General features: G+C 50.0%; 2 protein-coding genes across 3 annotated transcripts in view; one reads left to right on the top strand and one right to left on the bottom strand.

Annotated features, from left to right (window-relative positions):
• Positions 1-4,753: 4,753 nt before the first annotated feature.
• Positions 4,754-13,555, bottom strand: NOB1 (NIN1 (RPN12) binding protein 1 homolog). Its single transcript, XM_048870702.2, has 9 exons — positions 13,429-13,555; positions 12,130-12,262; positions 11,038-11,171; positions 8,951-9,022; positions 8,213-8,356; positions 7,800-7,997; positions 6,791-6,888; positions 6,108-6,252; positions 4,754-5,439 (listed from the first exon to the last, which is right to left on the bottom strand). Exons 1-9 carry the CDS (start codon positions 13,528-13,530, stop codon positions 5,170-5,172), a joined length of 1,296 nt encoding a protein of 431 aa, XP_048726659.1. The 5' UTR covers positions 13,531-13,555; the 3' UTR covers positions 4,754-5,169.
• Positions 13,556-13,634: 79 nt separating this feature from the next.
• Positions 13,635-20,794, top strand: part of WWP2 (WW domain containing E3 ubiquitin protein ligase 2) — a 90,368-nt gene continuing 83,208 nt past the window's right edge. The window contains exon 1 of one of the 2 annotated variants that reach the window (XM_048870700.2): positions 13,635-13,732. The gene's annotated coding sequence lies outside the window, so the exon portion shown is untranslated. Of the gene's footprint in view, positions 13,733-16,194; positions 16,214-20,794 lie in introns of those variants that run through there. The other variant, XM_075118497.1, reaches the window with a different exon arrangement.

Below are 20,794 nucleotides of genomic sequence, written 5' to 3' on the forward strand. Positions count from 1 at the left end.
TCCCCATGTGGTTGTGCTGAGTGATCACAGCACCTGGAGGGGTTTGCTGCTTGTCGCTAGCAATGCATTGTGAGAGACAGCCCAGGTTGGAGAGTTAAGGGGCCCAGCAGTACCCCAGTTCCAGGTTATATCCTGGGGATACCATCACAACCGCTCCTTGAGGAACTCTCCTGGTGACTTCGCTCTAGCCTAATGGTTCCTCTTTCATCACAACTTGTCTCCCTTTTAGCCAGTGCCGTACCCACCTCATAGAATCATAGAATATCAGGGTTGGAAGGGACCTCAGGAGGTCATCTAGTCCAACCCCCTGCTCAAAGCAGGACCACTCCCCATTATTTGCCCCAGATCCCTAAATGGCCCCCTCAAGGATTGAACTCACAATCCTGGGTTTAGCAGGCCAATGCTCAAACCACTGAGCTATCCCTCCCCCCTCATTTGTGTACTAATCCTTATATTCTCTAGCTTTACTAATAATGTCCATCTGGCAACGTAACAAATATTTTACTGACATCCAGATAGATTAGAGCCTCTGTATTGCCCCTATCTAGAGCACACCTGCGGCAGATTCCAAGGCCAGACAGGACCCGTGTGATCAAGTGCCTGACCTCCTGTGTAACACAGGCCATGGCATGTCCCTGTAACGGGGGGGTTTGCCCCATGCAATGGAGAGCCTAAAACAGCTCTGATTACAGGACGGGCCACACCTGGATTGAATCAACTAATCCCAGAATAAACAGAGTAAGAAGTTGCAGTAAAAGGGCAAGCTCAGGAGACTGCAGCTAGACCTGGGGATGCTGTAGGGAGCTAGAAGACACCTGGTAGGGCCCCAGCCAGCAGAGGAGAAGCTGAAGATTCAGGAAAGAGTGGGGAAAGCTCTCCAGGCAGGGAGACCTGAGAGCGCGCCTGTAAAGCCAGCTGGGCTGCAGACTGGGTGAGTTTATGTTTTGCATTATGTTGGCATCATTAGCAGAGAGACACTGAACTGGACTGGAGGTCTAGCAAGCCCGTATGTACCCGTGGACTCAATAAATGGGCGCCCTTGTGGGGTTAGAACCACCTTTGACCTGTAATTTCTCAAAGGGCCAGGAAGAGGGGGTGGGTGGGGGGAAGAGAGGCAGGGCAGGGCTGTGGCACCCTGCCCACGAGGGGTGCTCAGGAGGCAGTCAGCAGTCATGGTGCTATGTTCCCCAAAGCAACTCCTAGAGCAGAGCTTTTAGGAAACCATCCAATTGTGATGTAAAAGTGGTCAGTGAGGGAGAGTCCACCATGGCCAATGGTAAATTGTTCCAATGGCTCACCTCTAAAAATGTACACCTGATTTCCAGTCTGAATTTATCTAGCTTCAACTTTCAGCCACTGGATGGTGTTACATCTTTCTCTGCTAGATGGAAGAGTCATCTATTATTGCATTTCTGTTCCCCATGTAGGTCTTTAGACTGTGATTCAGTCACCCTTAACCTTCCTTTTGTTAAGCTAAATGGATAGACTCAAGAAGCTGAGTCTCTAAAAGGCAAGTTTTCTAGTCCTTTAACCATTTACGTGGCTCTTCACTGAACCCTGTCCCATTTATCAACATATTTCTTGACTTGGGGGCACCAGAGCTGGACACGTTTCCAGCAGCAGTTGCACCAGTACCAAATACAGGGTAAAACCCTTTCCCTACTCGAGATTCTAGTATGTGTGCAGGATCGTTTTAGCCCTTTTGGCCACAGCGTTACACTGGGAGCTCATGTTCATCTGATTAATCACCACTACCCCCAAATCTTTTTTGGAGTCACTGCTTCCCAGAGAAAAGTCCCCTATTGTGTAAGTACAACCTATGGTCTTTGTAAAGGTAGAGATTTACATTCAGCTACAGTAAAACACATTGTTTGCTTGCACCCAGCTGGTCCTACTGAGCGGGCTGTAGCACTGGCTTGCTCAGATTTTCCAGGTCCTGGCTGGCATTAACGTAACCTTTCTGCCCCATGGAGACCTGGTTTGTTCTATGTGTTGATTTTCAGTGGGTTTCCTTGAGCTGTTCGTCTGACAAAGCACCTTTGTGCTGCTTGTTTGTATTTTTAAGCAGCACTTAATGGGAGGGAGACCCTGTGAACGCTCCCCCTACATTGTGCTGTGAGCAAGGAAAGAGCAGTTGGAAGCCAATATACATTGACGTTATTACAAAAAGATTCATTATACTCCTCTCCAGTCTGTGCCTTCCCAGCAGGCATCAGGCCCATTCCATCTAATGCGCATTAGGATTTAAAATACTGCCATGGCACCCAGAGCCTCTGGCTGAGATTTCAACGTATCTTAAGTCAGTTCACTCTTCAATCTGGTATTTATTGGCTTCCTTCTCCCCATTGGAAGCAACAGAGCTGTGAGCACCACACATCTGATTGGGTTTTATGCCAGACTTGTTAGCAGAGTTCATTAGAGGCAATTTCATTAACAAGCTTCATCTGAAGTCACTGAGGCAAACTGCAGCACAACAGACCTTTAATTGGATTCTACCCACTTCCTACAGAAATGCGGGGGGGCATATTCTCCAGCTATAGGAAGCCTTATCCAGCTATCCCTGCACCACAGATTAGGTGTGCTTGTAGTGCTGGCTTGCAGGCCTCCTTTAGAGGAAGTGACACCTCGAAGCAGCGAGCTCACAGAAAAAGGACACAGTTTAGTGAAGATGCTGAGCAAGGTGACCTCCTGAGGGTTTACTCTGCTGCCGGTCAGTGACTAGAGGCCATTTCTAAAGAACAAGAGCATTAGGAACTCCTGTGACCCCCAGAACCCCTCACTGCAAGCTGGTAAAGGGTCAACTGTTCTATAAGAGCAATTCCTATCAGGCCTGACAAACTCGCTATACCTAACACACTAGTTCCTGGTATTTATCCATTGTGTTTTGTAAGGTATCAAATGAAAGATGGTGACACACTGGTCATCATAGGCATTGCAAGATGTACGTATGGATGGCGTGTAAGGAGTTGTGTAGCCACTAAATAGGTTTTAAACTATGTAACCAGGCCCAGTTGACAAACAGGTGTTTCTGCCAGACCAACCATGTCTATTCACTTGCCCCTGCTTAAATGAAGCACTGTAAGTCATAAGAACACAATGGTAGCTGAATCTGCACTTCAGGTCAACATGAGAAGACAACAGAGACTAAACTGTTTCAGGGCTGCAAAGACTATAAACTTGGGGTATCAGAGGAAGGCACAAGGAGCCTTGTTTTGGCCTGCACCCAGGGAGTAACTGGGCAGTGTTGAAAATGAAATCAATGAAACATTAATGAAAATGGGATCTCAAGCAGGGTTTGGTTGAAAGCACTGCAAACGACAGTTGGGTAAGATACATTCCTTTAGACAAGGGCTTAGCCTGTTTAGACTAGAAGCACATTGTACCTGTTCGTCATACATCTTAACTGTTGTTAAACTTAATTTGTTTTCACTAAGTTACAGTGGTGCTGGGAGTCAGCTGAATGGAACAAGCCTGTGTGTGTATCCCCCCCTGGGGACAGCTGATTGGGTCAATACCCTGAGCATCCAGAGATAGGGGCTGGGAACCATAGGGGATTGTTTGTTAGGAGGCAGGGACTGGGGTACACAGTGTTAACCTGCAGGGCAAAGTAGGGCTATGCTAGAAGCAGCCTGAGAACAATGGTTGAGTGGCTAACAGACAGGATTGGTGGGGGCTGATACCCAAATTAGCACCAGGACATGTGTCTCTTGCTGAGGCAGGGGGGTAATAGGAGACTTAGTTCTGGGCACCCTGAGAAAGTGTCAAAACTCCTCCCCAGGGTTTTACACGATCACAGCCTTTATTTCCAGTTTTACCTTGACCACTCAGCCTATTCACATCCATCCCACTGCAGCAGAACTGGGTGAGGCTCCAAGCCCTGCTACACCTGAATATGGACCTTCTGCCTAACTTACAGGAAGCTCGCCAATGGATTTGTAACACAGGTTCCTGAGGGTTCTGTCTGGATGCTCCAAGCTGTGTTGCTCATGATGCTGGTGCAGCTGTTGCTCCAGCCTTGTTGTCTGAGGCTACTTGCTGAGATGTTAGTTTGTCATGGGTAAATATGAAGGAACAGACTCTACCTCAGCACCTAGCTTCTGCCCTTGGTTATGTGGTGAGGTTGCTGTTGTGGCAATGCAGGTAATGGCTATCAAGCCCAATGGGATGGGTGCAAACTCTACTCCTGTCTCTTCACAGGGAATGGACTAAGGAGGCGTGGCTATCGTCCATCCTATGCTGTGTGTACAGAGCACAGAGTGTAGGCAAGTTGCCCTGGTGTGTGCATACAACACTTAACTTTCACTGGGGGTTGTACTTCCTGCAGTGAGAAAGAAGCTGGATAGGTCGCCCAGCCAGCACCAAGAGAAGCTGTCACCCTTAACTCTCCAGCAGGCTCTGGGATCAAACTATCTCAGCAACTCACAGCTGGGAGCCAGAAGTCATGGAAAAGCATGTGGCTTCCTCCAGCTGCACATACTGGCTCCGGCAACAGCACGGGCACCTTGAGCCTGATTGTCCTTGTTACGGATCCCTCACCACTGACAATGCGTACATCAGACACGACCACCCCGCTTGGTCTCTTAATGGGACCCTGAGCACTAGCTGCATTTCCAGCATCTTCAGGCAAGGGCCAACATGGGGCCAAGTTCTACCGTTTACTACTTTCACAGCTGGTTCAGTCAACCATCTGTACCTTATTGGAGTGTAGCCAACAGCTCCAGGCCCTTTTCCACTGGAAGTGAAACACATGAAATGCAATTCCCTTCTTTATTAGAAATGCTGAAGTGTCAGACGTGGTTATACAGCTCAGGAAAAGCAGCAGGAGTGGATAAAAGGCAGGTTTGCTTTCCAGATCTAGTTTGATGAAGTACCACCTTCTTCCCTCCTGCAGCTCAGAATCCTCATCTCAGCGAATCACTTAACAGGCTCAATGCTGCCATCCAGTCACAGGTGTCTCCTGGCTCACTAGATGGCCAGCTGAGCATAGAAGCAGTGGCCCAAATGCCCTCTGAATCCAGCCAGCACAGCAAGCTTTGGAATCGCACTGGGATGCCCTGCAACAATTCTTATCCTTTTGAGACCAGACATGAAAGTGTGGCATTGCTTATTGCCCTGAGTCAACAGCCCTTCCCTCATGATGCAGCCAGATCACAGCTGAGTCCCCTCCCTTCATCTCTTCCTCACAAACTTCTTGGTCGCTATGTTAGGATTCATGCGCCGCCGGCCTGCACCCAGAGCTGCATCCCGGATCTGCAGGTTGGCTGCACGGCTATAGATATCGTTTTCGGCAAAGGGGGAAACCCCTGCAATGTAATCCGGGTCAAAGACATTGGTTTTCTGCCTTGCCTTCCGGGAAAGCCGCTGTTGAGGAAAGTGCTGGTCCTCAGCCAAGTGGGGGTTGCTGGCGTGTTTCCCCCCTTGGGGCGCAGGTAGCGAGTACTGCGAGAAAGAGTAAGAGTCATTAAGGAGCAGAGTCCCCTTGCAAAGCTAGGACATTAGATGGAGGCTGGCTCCTCCCAGGAACTCATCCCCAAATAGTGAGACTCAAACAGTGATCTGTGAAGTGGTGACTGGATCAGTTTACGTACCTCCATAGGGCACCAAAATTTAAGATGGGGGGGCTCTTCTATCTATCAGACAAAGGCGTAATAATGGCTTGAAGTTGAAGCTAAACAAATGTAGGCCAGAACTAAGTGAGGGTAACTAACCACCTGGAAAAATTTACCAGGGTCGTGGTGGATTCTCCAACACTGGAAGCTTTTAAATCAAGATTTTCTGAAAGATGTGCTCTAGTTCAATCACAGCTATTGGATGCAGAAATTAATTCAGGGAAATCCTATGGCAGGAGCCCAGGCCAAACTATCACAGTGGTCCCTGCTGGTCTTAATCTGAGAAACTCCTTCCATACCCACAAGCCATAGCACAAGTGAAACCAAACCCTGTATTGTTTCACCACTGGAATGTGAAAACATCCCCAGCAGGCCTCTGTGCCTGGGGCCCCAAGCCATTAACAAGAGACCTCAGTGCTCTCACTCAGTGTTGCTAGGCTGTCATGACCGCACACCAGCCAGCATGTTGTGCCTAAGGCCCAGTGATGAGCTACTCACCCGAAGCCCTCGTGTGTTCAGGACCTTTGGGTTGCGGGAGAAGTGCATGTGGAGGGTGCCATCGGCGCCCACGCTCACTGCAACTTTTTTCAGTGTCTTGTTGCCACAGTGCGGACAGAAGACCCTGGTCATGTCAGATGTTGTCCTAGAAAACCACAGAAGGGTTCAATGTTCCAGTGTCCCCGGGTGGCTGCAGCACTCTCCAGAAGCTGGATTCTAGCAACCAGCTGGTCTGGGCTCAAAGTCCCAAACCCTCATAAGAGAGGATGGAGCCAGTCTGTACAAAAGATCCCAAAAGAGGAAGGCAACCCATGGAGTTAGGTGATGCGCTGGCTTAATGCACCTGTTTTTCATTACTGGAGTCTCAGGACCTAGGCTGCAATCTGAATGAGTTTGTTCAGTCCAAACTTAACCCATGACAGGCATTTATCCCCCCAAATATACTCCACCACGGAATTTGGATAAAGTAGCCGTCCCTGCTCAGAGGAAGCCCAGGACGAAGAGGGGATAGTACTGGTTAGAACTGAGATACCTGGGCTTAATCCCCCTGTCTGCACTCAACTGTGTTGTTTAAAATTTATATTGCACCACTCAGCTGGCTAAGCACCAATGACCCCCTGACACCTCCCTGGCAAGAGTAACGCTGCTCTTCACTAGCAGGTTCCGATGCTTGCGACACGTACTTGAAGCAGCCATGACAGCGTAAGATGTAGCTTCTGGCTTGCCGGATCAGCATGCCATTCATTGCCAGCACGTGGAGACCCATCTGGAGCAGAACATTCTATAAAGAGAAGAAACAGCCATGGGGAAAACCCTGTAGGAGGAACCTCCAGGCAGCTCTTAAAGGCACCAATCAACATACAAACAACAATGCACATTGACAGAATTGTAGCAAACACATACAGATGGCAGGCCTCTGATACAGAACCAGCTTCGTGGATGGCCTAAAGATAGTTCTGGGAGGAGATGTATGCCCAAAGCTGGGTGAGGCATTATTGCTCCCCAGTACAGCTGAAAGCACTGACTGCAGCCTTGGAGTCTTGTTACCACAGTGTAGACAGAAGAGCCCACAGGGGTCCATCTAGCCTAGGAACCTCTCCCAGGGGCCAGTACCTGCTGCAGCAGAAGAAAGTTCAGGAAACCTGGTGTTGGACAATTTAGGCAATAAACTGCCCATGGAGGTGTGTCTTTCTTCCTAACCCCTATTCGTTAGAGGTTAGTTTATGCCCTAAAACCAGGTATTGACTATTTACCTAGCTTTGTTAGGGCCCATCTCTTCTCTAGAGCCGACTAACCAAAATGCCATTCTGCAGTGACGCAACAGCCTTTGTTCACCCCTTTTCTCATTGGGCAGTTACAGGGCAATAGAGTGCAGATGTTTCTGGCATTCCACTCATGCTTAGGTGTCCCCACTGACTCCATGTTACAAACTGACCACTGAAGCCAGTTTCAGACCCAGGTACTTTGCTTCTCACCCTGCGGGGTGTGTGTGTGTGTTTGTGTGTACATACTTCATTGGTTTGGAAAGCCCTAATGAATTACATGCCCTAGTTCTCCTCCTTTATCCGTTATTTTGCTGACTTGCTGAGTGATGTCCAGCAGAAGCGGAATCTTCTCTTTGCAGAAGCCCTGCTGCTTTGACCTCCATTCATCTAGGCATGTTATAACTGCAGTCACCCAGTCACTCCTTACCTGCATGGCAAAGTCTGTGGTCACACAGCCGACCTGCACATTGGCAGGAGCATCACAATGCCCCATACCCTGCTGGATCCGTTTGATGTTGTCGGGAGTTATCCAGCCTTCACCATCATCACTGTCCCCTTCACTTCCATCCTCCCCAGACTGGAGAACCACCGGTACCTCTGGGCTAATGGAAACCGTGTGAACTTTCTGGAAGGTGAGAGACACTCAGTCAGATGTGAGCTATGCATCACCTAGACAGACAAGATGAGTGCTGCCGGAGAAGGGGGCACCAACTTAACAGCCACAAAGGTAGACAGGAGTGAGCCAGCAAGAGAATCCACAGAAACCAGGGAGCAAGGAGGCAGCAGCTAAAATGAACTGGGCAAAGAATAGGGAATTAAAGAGGAGACTCTGCCTCTCACCTGCAGCTCCTGCAAGTCCTCTTCAATGCTGGGCAGAGGGTTCCTCCAGTACAGGAAGGAGCTGAACTCTTGGCTCTCCTCTGCTGCTGCACGCAGGCCACTTTCAGATGTGGACAGACATGCATCTTCCTCCAAGTGCTTGGACTAGGTTTGAACAAATAGAAGAAAGTTAGTGGGACACAGGAAAGTGCCTGCACAGTTGATTGCTGTATGACTTTCATGTGTGAAAGTCTGAGCAATTTAAAATGACTTTTTTTTTTGGGGGGCTATTTGGTGTTCTGTAATGTAATTCAAATGAGAAACCCTACATTCCAGTTACAATCCTGGAATTAGTTACCAAGTGTTGGTAACTTAACTTTCAGGTGTTTAGGAAATGCTGAATAGTGACTTTTTTCTGTATTGTACTTTAAATAAATTACCAAAACAATTGAAACTGGTGTGATTTTTATATTGCATTATTTTGACAAATAAAATATGCAGAATTTTTTGCAGAATTGATTTTTTTTTTGGTGCAGAATCTCCCAAGGAGTATATTCTACCATTGACTTGTGTGATTTTGGACAAGTCCTGAACATCCCTCTGCCTCAGTTCCCCCAGGATACAAAGATCTTGGCCTATCCCACAGCAGAGGATGAGCCTTCATAAGTGTGCAAGGCTCTTTCCCACCCCCCGCTGCCCATGCTAGCGCCTTTCATCGGCGGATACGAGACCACTACCATAGCTAATGCAAAGAGTGACCTTGGAAGGCAGGTGGAACCCAGCAACATGAACAGGAGCCTCTGGATGCTGGGTGGTGGAGCTCAGCTGAACCTGTAGGGGATTAAGAGCAACAGTGAGTTTGGCAGGCAGAGCAGAATGCATGACGAGGGCCACCCTGGGCTAGTTCCTAAGCCAGCAACACAGAGATGGCCTGGGGCATCTCTACGAATCCTTCCAGCAACGGAACTTAGTTGATTTTAACTGTTTTCCAAACCAGAATGGAAGGTGTTGACTAGCAGGCAGCTGACTGCGCTTTAACCGACAGCTAGAAACAAGCTGTTACAGTTCTGTGTTCAGTCCCCAGGATCTTTCAACTATGTAATGTTTACACTACAAGGCAACTTAGTTCATAAGCTGCGCCCCAAAACTCGCAGGTGAGGGATGGAGTGTGGAGCTGGAGACTGGGGGGGAGGAGCACACCTTTGGAGAGGAGGGATAGCTCAGTGATTTGAGCACTGGCCTGCTAAACCCAGCACTGAGTTCTGTCCTTGAGGGGGCCACTTAGGGATCTGGGGCAAAAATTGGGGATTGGTCCTGCTTTAAGCAGGGGGTTGGACTAGATGACCTCTTGAGGTCCCTTCCAACCCTGATATGCTATGATTCTGGGACAGATTATGAATCCTCTCTGGGCCAAATCTGGGGTTTTTAGAGCCCCTTTATGTAGCTTGGCTCTTTCATCCAGCATAAAGGAGCCAGAGTGGGGCTGTAGATATCACCTGTAGTATATTAATAAAAAGTGACTGACTTCTAACACATAAATCTTTATGATTCCATAGCTTATTAACTGACAGCTGTTTACATGCATCATAATGTATCTAATTTTTTGCTCTATACATTTTATAGAGACTGGAATTATTTGGAGGAAGGGTAGGGGGAAAGGGGACTATAGCCATGGAAGTGTAGGCATAGGGCCATGGGGGGGAGGAAGGTACAGGGCCACATGGTGATGGGGGAGGGGTGCAGAGCTACATACGGACAGAGGGTGGCTAGGTTGGGGTACAGACACATGAGGATGGGGTACAGAGCCACATGGGGATGCGGGGAGTGGGTGTCTGAATGGAGGTGGAGGGACACATGTGGACAGGGGGTGCAAGGACACATGGGGATGGGGGGAGTGGGTGAATGAGTGGGGGTGGAGGGACACATGTGCCTGACTGAATGGGAGAGGCTAGGGGTCAGCTAGGGTCTGCATGGGAGAAGCTCCCTAACAGTCCCTTCCCACCCACCAAAAAAACCTGTTCCGTACTTTTCCCACCCATACTCAACAACCCTCCAAGTTCACACCCAGGCTCCTTCCCAGCAATTTACTTCCCTCTCTTTGCTCCCTTACCCCTGACTCCCCCCAGCCTTGCACTGCTTCTGGGGAATGTGGGAAATACAGTTCTGTATTGTAGTTTAAATTAATTATTACTCAAAGTTCTGTATTAATATGCCTAGTAAGGAATCTATTTGTCAAATATTTTCTGAATTTTTTTTGTTGTCTGTATTGTTACAGAAATACTTGCTGACACATTTTGAAATAAATGACCAAAAATAATTAAACATATGAACGGCCATAGTGGGTCAGATCAAAGTTCCATCTAGCCCAGTATCCTGTCTTCCGACAGTGGCCAATTCCAGGTACCCCGGGGGAATGAACAAAACAGGTAATCACCAAGTGATCAATCCCCTGTCGCCCATTCCCAGCTTCTGGCAAACAGAGGCTACAGACACATGGGGATAATAGCCACTGATGGACCTATCCTCCATGAATTGAAACTGGTGTGATTATATTGTGTAATCAGATGTAAGATTTTACTTAAGTTCTATAATGCAGCCAGATATTTCTTAAAACCAGCAGAGCTTTTTGGAGACCAGACCAGAAGGGTCATGTGACATGGCACCAGTAGATGCAGACTGAATTTTACATCAAGAATAGGGATTAAACATCCCCCTCACCTTTCTCACGAATATACACCCTCACCAAACACCTTTGAAAAGCCCACTCGCTCCTGAAGGCAGTAATTCTGAAGGACCTACACAGCACGAGGGTAGTGGATTGAGTTAGTCACTCCAGGGGAGTTTACCTTTTTTTCTGGCTCTGTCTTCAGATGAGCCACCCCAACAGTCTCTGCCTCCAGCTGGTAGGTCAGGGCTAGCACCTGGAGATCTGTGGCTGACAGACTGGGGTAGTCGCCAGTCTTTTTTGAAAATTCTGTTACTATAATAAAGTGAGAGTGCAGTCATTGGGGGATTCCACCTGGGTAAATCCAACGTTTAGCAGATACATAGATACTAATAAGCGCTTTCACAGGCAATTAGAACTTTCAGCAAAATACAAAATACAGAGGTTGGCTTGGGGTAGCTGTAGAGGCTGCTCTTTCACTTGAACCATTCCCATCTATTGAGAATTCTTCCCACAGCCCTCACCCTCTTAAGGGCATTTTCTTTTTAAATCTCACCCTAAAAGCTTTTCTTGCAGGCCTGGGGGTAGCTCTACATAAAAACGGTCTGGGCTGCTCTATCAAAGAGCATTTATCTGCTGAGCTCAAGAATATTTGGAAAGAATCCAGACGTAGCATCACTTTTCTCCTGAAAAGTGACAGTAAGGTTGTTTTAGGCTCAAGATGTAGGTTTTAGTAGTAATGGGCTAAGCAGCTCAAAGACTCCTACAATCTGTCGTGCCTCTCTTCATCTATTACAGCCACTAGAATCATTTAGATGTGACAATGATCCCCTCTGTGGAATGTTTGAAATAAATTCCATGAGAATAGTTTTATTTGAATGCTAACTTTCCCCCAGAGGGATTTCAACCCAAAGACCACAGCCTTGTGCTACTGCATGAGAACTAGGAAGCAAAAGTGGTTAGAAACAAAAGTAAAAACTGACTATTCTGCTGTCCTAGGTCGGGTGGGGAGTAGATTAACAGCAGGAATGGTGAGAGTATGTTGGGACTCTTAAAATTGTTCGTTTCAATCACAGGAGCTAAATAAAGAAATGGGGCTTTCATCCTGACATTTGCTCTAAGGCTATGTTTAATGGAATCCAAGCACACTTTCGATGATGAAAAAATACCTATTCAGAGAAAAGCTGAACAAGTGCCAGCCTGGGCAGGAAGGATACTGAGTTAGCAGCTAGGACAATGCTCTGCTAGTTACCCTTGAAGCCAGCTCACCTACCTAATTTAACATACTCAGGGAAGGGCTGTTTGAAGTGAAGCTGGTAGGGCAGCACGGCCAGTTGTCTCCTGGTTTCCTTGTCCCGGATTTCACTGACCACCTCCTTAATAGTGTAAACGTTTCTACCGAAGTCCTGTTGTATGAGAGACACAAGAATTCCTGCTATTAGGAACAAACAGACAAATGACTCCGATTCCAAGGCCAGAATGCACATGGGGATGCCCAATCCCCACAGACAGCATGGTGTGGTTCCAAAGCAGCTCCATACACAGCACCCATCACTATGGAGCCAGGTGCTGAAACACCCCAACCTCCTCCCGCCCCACAGATGGGAGAGGGGCTGCCAGGCTCAGGGAAGGCTTGGCTCCCCTGCTCTGCAGCCACTGGCTGAGACAGAAAGGCAGTGTCTTGGTGGGACCACTGGATGATCAAGGTATGAAAGGAGCATGCCATTCTGAAAAAGCTAAATGAATTCTTCGCATCAGCCTTCACTGCAGAGGATGTAAGGGCGATTCCCACACCTGAGCCATTTTTTTAGGTGGCAAATCTGAAGAACTATCCCAGATTGAGGTGTCATCAGAGGAAGTTTAAGAACAAATTCATAAATTAAACAGTAAGAAGTTACCAGAACCAGAGGATATTCACCCGAGAGTTCTCAAGAAACTAAAATATGAAATCAAAGAACTATTAACTGCGGTATGTAACTTATCACTTAAGCCACATCTGTACAAGATGACTGGAGAATAGGTAATGTGATACCAATTTTTATAAAGGCTCCAGAGGCGATCCAGTCAAAAAAGCGAACAGAAAGCCGGGCACCGTCAAGGGGCAGATGAAACAGATCAGATTGTTTCTCTACAAATCCACGGTAGGCCCGCAGCTTGAAGACCGCGCGCAGATGTGGTCGCCCCATCTCCGAAAGGATGGACGGGACTTGGGAAAGGCTCAGAAAAGGGCAGCAGGAGCGGGGGACGGCTGGGCCCCGCTTCCGCCGGGGGCGAGATGAGAGACTGGAGCGCGCAGCCTGGCACCGAGCCGACCCCGGGGACGGCAGAGCGGGGCAGCAGAAAGGGACGGGGGGTCCTGACCCCGCCCCCAAGGCGCGGCGGCGGCCCGGCCGTGAAGGCCCAAGGCACCACGGGGGGAGCTCCGTAAGTCGCCCTGGCTGGTCCCCAGAGCGCCGCGCGGCGGGGACGGCTCCCGCCATCGCTGCCCGGCCCGGCCGTTCTCGCCGGCCGCAGCGTCCCCATAGGGCCCGGCCCGCGGGAAGCGCCCCCCGGCCCCGCCTCGCCGCGGTACCTGCAGCGGCGCCCCGCGCAGAAAGGCCCCGGCGTCCGCCACGACGTGCTCCACCGCCGCCATCTTGGCCCTCGCCGGGTCCGCGGGCCTGCCCCACGGCATGCCGGGAGCGGTAGTGTTTGTGGGGCCGCGATGCATGCCGGGACTGGCGCTGTTTCGTTGCCATGGTGCACGCCGGAAGCGGTGGTTCCCTCAGGCCCCGTACGCAGCTGCCCCGTGACACATTTCCGGGCTCCGAGTCAGGTGGGGAGCCGCTGTCACATGACCGCGATCGCAGCCGGAAGTGGAGCCGAAGCCGTCGCCGGTAAATACGGAGGGGGCTGGGCTGGGGCTGGGGCTGCGGCGCGGGCGGGCGGGAGCTCGCTCGGAGCTCGCCTCGGCTCGCCCGCGGGCCTCCTGGTCCGGCCGAGGCGCCCCACTGGGGCATGGCGGGAGCGGCCCGGCCCAGCCTAGCCCGGCCCGGCCGCGGCGGCGTGTGGCCGGGGGCTCTGGTCCGCCCGGGGCCGCTAACCCGGCTGTCCTGGGCCCAGAGCGGCCCCGGCGGGAGGCAGAGCAGCGGCTAGTGGCCTGTGGCCAAGGCCGAGTCCCGGCGCCCCTGCGGGGCCAGAGCGACTTGGGCCCCCTCGGGTGCGATGGGGGAGGCTCGGCTACCCCCGGTGGCCACAGCGCGGGGGCGGGGGAAAGGTCTCGTCCCTTGTCCTCCCCCTGCAGCCCGTGGATCCTCGGGGCTGCTGGACGGGGAGTCCCGCTGTTGCGTTTTGTGTGGGGCGGCGGCGGGGCCCGCCCAAGCTGCTGGCGTTGCTGTGGCAGGGGAGATTCCCAGGGAGTCTCGGTGTCTCTGTGCCAGGCTTTGGGGCTGCCGGGCCTTGCTCGGCAGCCTTGGACCCAGCCCTTGGCCGAAGGAATGGGTGGGCTAGTAGAGAGTCGGTGACCCTCTCTCAGGCAGGAGGTGAAAAGGCGCGCCCTGGTGTCTGAGCTCCACGGGGATAAGGTAGCATTTTACACCTCACATCAGCTGGGTGAGGCGGGTCCCATCCCAAAGCTTTAGTCTGACTAGGGCACAAAGAGGCAGCTTGGCATCAGCATGCTTTATCAATGTCTCTGCCTCATGGCCTTTGCATCTCTTTGAATCTCAGCTGGGTGCTGCTTTCCCTCTCTCCTTGCTGGCGTTCCCTCTGTTTCTCTGTGGTAGGTGAGCTCGCTACCCCACTCCAAAAGTAAATCACTCATCTGTCACCTCACCTGCCACTTGCCTTTCCTAATTAGCATGCATAGGTGGGTCTTTTGCCAAATTAGATCTGCCAAGCTGATTAAGCCCCACCTTTCACAAATATTGTGCTTGATCTGTTGCTGAGCTTCATTCCTGGCTCAAATTCTATGGCCAAGGGTCGCATTAGTTGAGAAGGATTCTTCTGTTACTCTGATCTTTGTTCCTCCCTGAGAGAGCCACAGTCCTAAAACAATAGATGGTGCTGCCTCAACATGTCCATGAGTAGCTGGCAGCTTTGCAGTTCTTCTATACTGGGATGGGAGCTATGCTGGCTGCCTGCCAACTTCCGTCCTTCTCTGAGGCTAAGAGCCAGTGGGCTCCTCTTTTCAGCATTCACATGGCAGCAGCCTGAAGGGAGGCCGCAGAAAAATAACTTAACTTCTTTCTCGCTCATAGGCACAATTTAAGACAATAGGAATGGCCATAGTGGGTCAGACCAATGGTCCATCTAGCCCAGTATCCTGTCTCTGACAGTACCAGTGTTTCAGATCATGTACATTATAGGGCAGTTGGATTGATCCACCCCTGTATTCCCCTCCTAACTTCTGGCAGTCAGAGCTTTAGGGTTGCCCCAAGCATGGGGTTGCACTCCTCACCACCTTGGCAAATAGCCACTGATGGATCTTTTGTCCCTGAACTTACCTAGTTCTTTTTTTAACCCAGTTATACTTTCATTGCCAGAGGATGTTGTGATGGCCAAGTTCCACAGATTGATTGTGTTGTGTGGAAAAATATTTTCTCTGGTTTATATTAAACGTGCTGCCTATTAATTTCCTTGGGTGACCCCTGGTTTTTGTATTGTGGGAAAGGGTAAATAACACTCTCTTCTCCCCCCCCCCCCCCAATGATTTTATAGGCCTGTATCATATCCCCTTTAGCCATCTCATTTCTAAGCTGAACAGCACTTATCTCTTTAATCTTTCCTTGTATGGAAACCATTCCATAGTCTTTAACGTCTTTCTTCTCTGGACCTTGTCCAGTTCCACTATATCCTTTCTGAGCTGGGATGACCAGAACTGGGCACAGTATTCAGGTATTCTGATTCTGCAGATAGCTCCATGGCTGCTGCTCAGAGCTTCCACAGCAGTGGAATGAGTCCTGATCCATCTTCTTTGTTTGCAGCATTGCTGTTCTGAAACCCTGGGGACAAACAATGAAATTGACACAAGGGGGTCAATTTAATTCTCCTGTTCCTTGGGGAAAGTGCTAAGCAACAAAGGTGGCAGGCATTGGAGTTATCTGCTGGGGATGGAGGAGAGATGCAGTGGAAATACCTTCCATGCAGCTGGAGGCTGGGGAAAGAGGTGGGGCAGCAGATACACTTTGCCCCCCACCTTAGTAGCCCCCCCAGCTCTTGGGTTGTGGGGTGGGGGGAGAGGCAAGAAAGGGAGCGAGGCCATCCCTCCTGGAAGCCGGTCAAGGTTTCAGGTGTGACACTTCATTTACTTAGAAGCCAGAAGCTGATCTGAAAGACGCCCCAGAGACCGCATCCCACCATAAGCCAATTGCTCTTAGGTGGGTGAGATTTCGTGTTTGCCCCTGCCTAGTAGGTGATTAGTAAATGTTTCCAGTCCGCAGTGTGTTGTACATGTGCCCTGGGCAGGGCGTATGTATTCTGTGGCCATGGAATTTGTTGCAGGCACCGCACCCTGCCCCAGCATTGTGCTCCAGAGTCTGACTTCAATTTGCAAACCTCTCTAGCCCCTCTGGCTGTGAAAAGCAATACGGGCTGTGTGCAGGCTTGGCAAGTCAGCTTGCATCAGTAGCCTTGAGAGTTGTGGACTGTCCCATTCATCTCAACGGTTCATTAGCTTTTAAATCTACCAATAGCACGTTGATGTTTAGCTGTTTCACTGTTAATCAGTGCAGCAGAAACATGCTCGTTCCAACGTCACTCACTATCTCAGGTGCCAGAAGTCCCCAGCTTCACTCTGACATCGCTGGGCACTTGCGTGTTCTCAGTAGAAAGCTTTGGTGCATGCTGAAAATGTAGCAGTGGCGTAAGAAATATTGAATTCTGTTACTTCTACAGCTGCATTAATCCAGGTAATGCAACGGAAGGGAGAGGGTCAGGCAGTGCTTACAACTAAGGTGACCAGGTGTCCGGTCGAAAAGGGACCCTGGCGGCCCGGATCACCACTGCAGACCGGGCCGTTAAAAGTCCTGTCAGTGGTGCTGCAGCGCGAAGGCAAGCTAGTCCCTACCTGTCCTGGGACACCGTGCTGTGCCCTGGAAGCAGCCAGCAGGTCCGGCTCCTAGGCGGGGGGCCCATGGGGCTCTGTGCGCTGGGGACTCTGAAGTATCTAGGACAGCAAGATACCATGTGGATTGATTTCTTCACCTCCTGTGTAATTCCATGCAGGTCCTCATTCTGAATGTGCTGGGAGCTGCTGCAGAATGTCCACCTACTGCAGCGGTGTGCTGCTGAGAGCAGGCAGTCTTGCTGCGTGCAGCCTTCTTGCTAAACTGCAGATAGGAGGTCCATGCCAAATGCAGTGGCCTGTGAGCAGCGCTTTCACAGACAATTAGAATGTTCAGAGAAATACAAAATACAGAGGTTGGCTTGGGGTAGCTGTAGAAAGCTGCTCTTTCACTTGAACCATTCCCATCTATTGATAATTCTTCCCATAGCCCCCACCATCTTAAGGGCATTTTCTTTTTAAATCTCACCCTAAAAGCTTTTCTTGCAGGCCTAGTGGGAGCTCTACATAAAAACTGTCTGGGCTGCTCTATTAAAGAGCATTTATCTGCTGTGCTCAAGAATATTTGGAAAGAATCCAGACATAGTCCACCTTCTACAGAGGATGCAAACCATTGCTGAGCAAACTGTTTTAAAGCAGCTTGAATGGGGTAGAGGGGCCAAAGCCTAGATCACAAGTGAGGGCCAGTTGGTATCCTCCGTCTTATACATTCCAACCAGCTCACAACTTGGTGGCATTAGGGGTCTGTAGAAGGTTTGGACCTGGGAAGAGATGCTTATTTAATCGAAATGTGTGTCCTTATCTAATCCTCTACCCTGCACAACCACTAAAGATCCCATGATGATCTCGGGGGAATGGATGTTTGTCCTTGGCCGAAATGACCCCTCGGTTCTGTTGTGGTTTGCTACCTGGATGCTGCTTCCCCCAGAGGTGGCTGTATTTTGGTGGTGCTCTGTGAATGTAGCTTGTGAAGTGCATTGGGATCTGTCAGGGTGAACAGAGCTACAGACATAAAATGCTGTCCTAGTGTTATCAGTCTGTTTCCTAACTGTGCAAGTGCGGCTGCTTGTGTTGGTCATGCAGGACTATTTATAAAGACTTCTGGATAATCCAGGGTAGCTTCCACTTGCCTGAGCCATGCTGCAGAACTGTCAATGAGGACAGGAGACCCCTGACCCAGAGAAAGAGCCTTCTCTGAATCCCAGTCTTCAGGACTTATGAGGGAGGGGCCATCCAGTGGGGAATCTCAGATGGCGGGGCTTGGGATCCAGCCAGTAGAGATCTTAACAGTGAGCCTGGACCTACGAAGAGGCCACCTTATGGAACTAAACCCTAATGAGAGAGACCTGGGCTGCCCTTGAGGGCTCCCAATACTCTCCCTTGTGATGCTAGGCCCCTCATTTCCTCTGTAGTAAGATAGAATCACAGATGCATGCGTAGGACTGGAAGAGACCTTGAGAGGTAGTCTAGTCCAGTCCCCTGCACTCAAGGCCGGGCTATGTAATATCTAGACCAGAGGTTCTCAAACTGTGATCTGCAGACCACCAGTGGATTACAAGCTCCATTCAGCTGGTCCATGGATCGTTCCCTCTCAGGTGCATGCCTGGGCGGCCGGCACACGAGAGAATGAAGGGCCACCCACCTAATTCATGGAGCTCTGCAGGCGTAGCTCCACTAATGAGCTGCCTGGACCCTGGAGAAGACACACATGTAAGGTGAGGTGGTGGCCTTGGGGAGTAGGTGGGAGGGGGCAGTGCAGTGAGAAGAGGGGGTGCGGGAATTTAGGACGTGCAGGGCTATGACAGCCAGAGAAAAAGGTGACTTTCCCGAGCTCCAGGGCTGTGGCTGCCGGGGAGAGATCCCCCTCCTTCCCAGCCCCAGCTCGGGGGGGCTGCTGTGGCGCGGGAGAGAGGGCACATCCATCACATTAGAAAGGTAAGACTAATAATAAAATATGAGTTATATGCTTTTGTTTGTAGAACAAAAAAGTTACGTTTTTTTTTTTAATGTAGCGCTTTTATCCAAAGTGCTTAACAATAGTTAGCTAATAGTACAAAAGACATTTGGAAAGATCACTAAGTGATCTGCCGAAACCCTCAGCAATTTTCAAGTGGTCTGTGGGAGGCCGGGGGGGGGGATGTTTGAGAACTACTGAACTAGACCATTCCTGACGGGTGTTTGTCTTGTTAATCTTGTTTCTGTCAGGACTTCCTAAAGGATCCTCAAGCTGTTTAGTCACATACACTAGTCACGAACCAGCCAAATACAGCCAGTATCACTGTTCAGTGGCGAGGGGCAGAAAGTGAAGGCAACTGTGTCCTCTTAACCTTGGGGGGACACCTTTCTCCCTGTGCCATGCTGTTAGAGTTGTGAACAGCAGATGCCTTTGAGTTTGATCACCCCAGGTGGGGCCTGTGGGCTGAGCAATCTCTGTACTTTGGAACACTCTCCCTGCAAGGCCTGAGTTTATTGCCCTTCCAGTTCCGGGCACTTAGCAAACCCCAGCTGCTGTGTGGGCATTGGGCATGGGCTGAGGGGCAGTGGAGGTTGGGGGTTAAGCAGCCTGTGTCACTTGACTGGTGACTAAGTGAAGTTTGCAAGCTGTGAGGAAGGGGAAGAGCTGCTGCTTTGGCTGGATCTAAATTTATTTGGTGTTTAGAAGTCAAGGGCATGCAGAGCTTTCAACAGGAGCCCTTTGGTGTGCAGTATGTATGAGACCGAAATGAAAAACGACCAGTTGAATAACCCCAAGGGTGCTTATGGGACTAGAACATGGATTTTGAGTGGTTGTGCAGGGCAGAGGGTAGATGAGACATATTTCTATTAAGTCAGCATCTCTGCTCAGACTGGCGTGACTTCCTGCTATCCCAGGTCCAAACTCCTGCCCAGACCGAAACAGACACCTGGCCTCTTGCCAAAGGTGCCCGGTGCTCTCTAATGATAGAATAAATGGGCCAAAGGAATTAACATAACCCTGTCATTGTCCAACAAAAAACAGTGCTAAACAAGGGCTGGGGTTTAGTATAGAGAGACCTCACCCTGCTTGGTGCCCCGGCCAACACATTTTAACCTTTTATTGAAGGAAGGAAGGAAGAAAAGAAGGAAAACCAGTTAAGGCCCTGGGAATGTCAAGTATGAACTAAGGCTTCCATCTGAACAATGGCAGGTTTCAGAGTATGTCCCTTGTTCCTGTACACTGGAAAGAAAACCCCCTTTCTGAGTCTCTTAGATGGCATCAAAGATGGCAGGCAGTACTGTCCTTGTGGGGAAAAGAGAAGCTAGCTGGGCTGGAGCTGCTGCTGTGGCTATAGCCCAAACCCATTTCATCCCAGGTGGTGGTTGGGATTTAGCTGGAGCTGGTCGGGGTGGCCGTGTTATCTGTGTCCCTCTGTCTGGTCAGGATCTCTCTCAGGATTAGGATGATGAATGCCTGGGGTCGCAGGAGATGGTGGGGGTGGCAGCCATGATGGTGAAGCTCACTTCAGTAGCCTCTGTCTGTGCTTCTCTCTGTTCTATCAGGGACCCCGAAAAGGAGTGGAGTGTGGCATAGCCCACCCCGTTATTATTTGTCCAGCAATTAATCCTGATATCTGACACCCCAATGATCGTTCATTAATTTCTGGTTTCATACCCTTCTGTTTTTACCGACCATGTTTTCAACCTAGTGCTTGAATTGTATGGCTCTTTGTGTGGGCTTATTTTCTTTCTCTCGCTCTCTTCCACTTGTTTATAACTTTCTTTATGGAAAATAAGTTGACCTACTTTGCATGGTAAATTCCTGAGCAGGCAGAAGTTAGAGACCAGTTCTCACACTTGTAGAAGATAGTGGTGCCCATGCAGCAGCGTTGCTCCCCGAACACCACCCAAAGGGGGTGGTTCACTGCTGGTCCATTGT

Source organism: Caretta caretta, chromosome 12 (assembly GCF_965140235.1).
Source record: "Caretta caretta isolate rCarCar2 chromosome 12, rCarCar1.hap1, whole genome shotgun sequence".
Taxonomy (NCBI): domain Eukaryota; kingdom Metazoa; phylum Chordata; order Testudines; family Cheloniidae; genus Caretta; species Caretta caretta.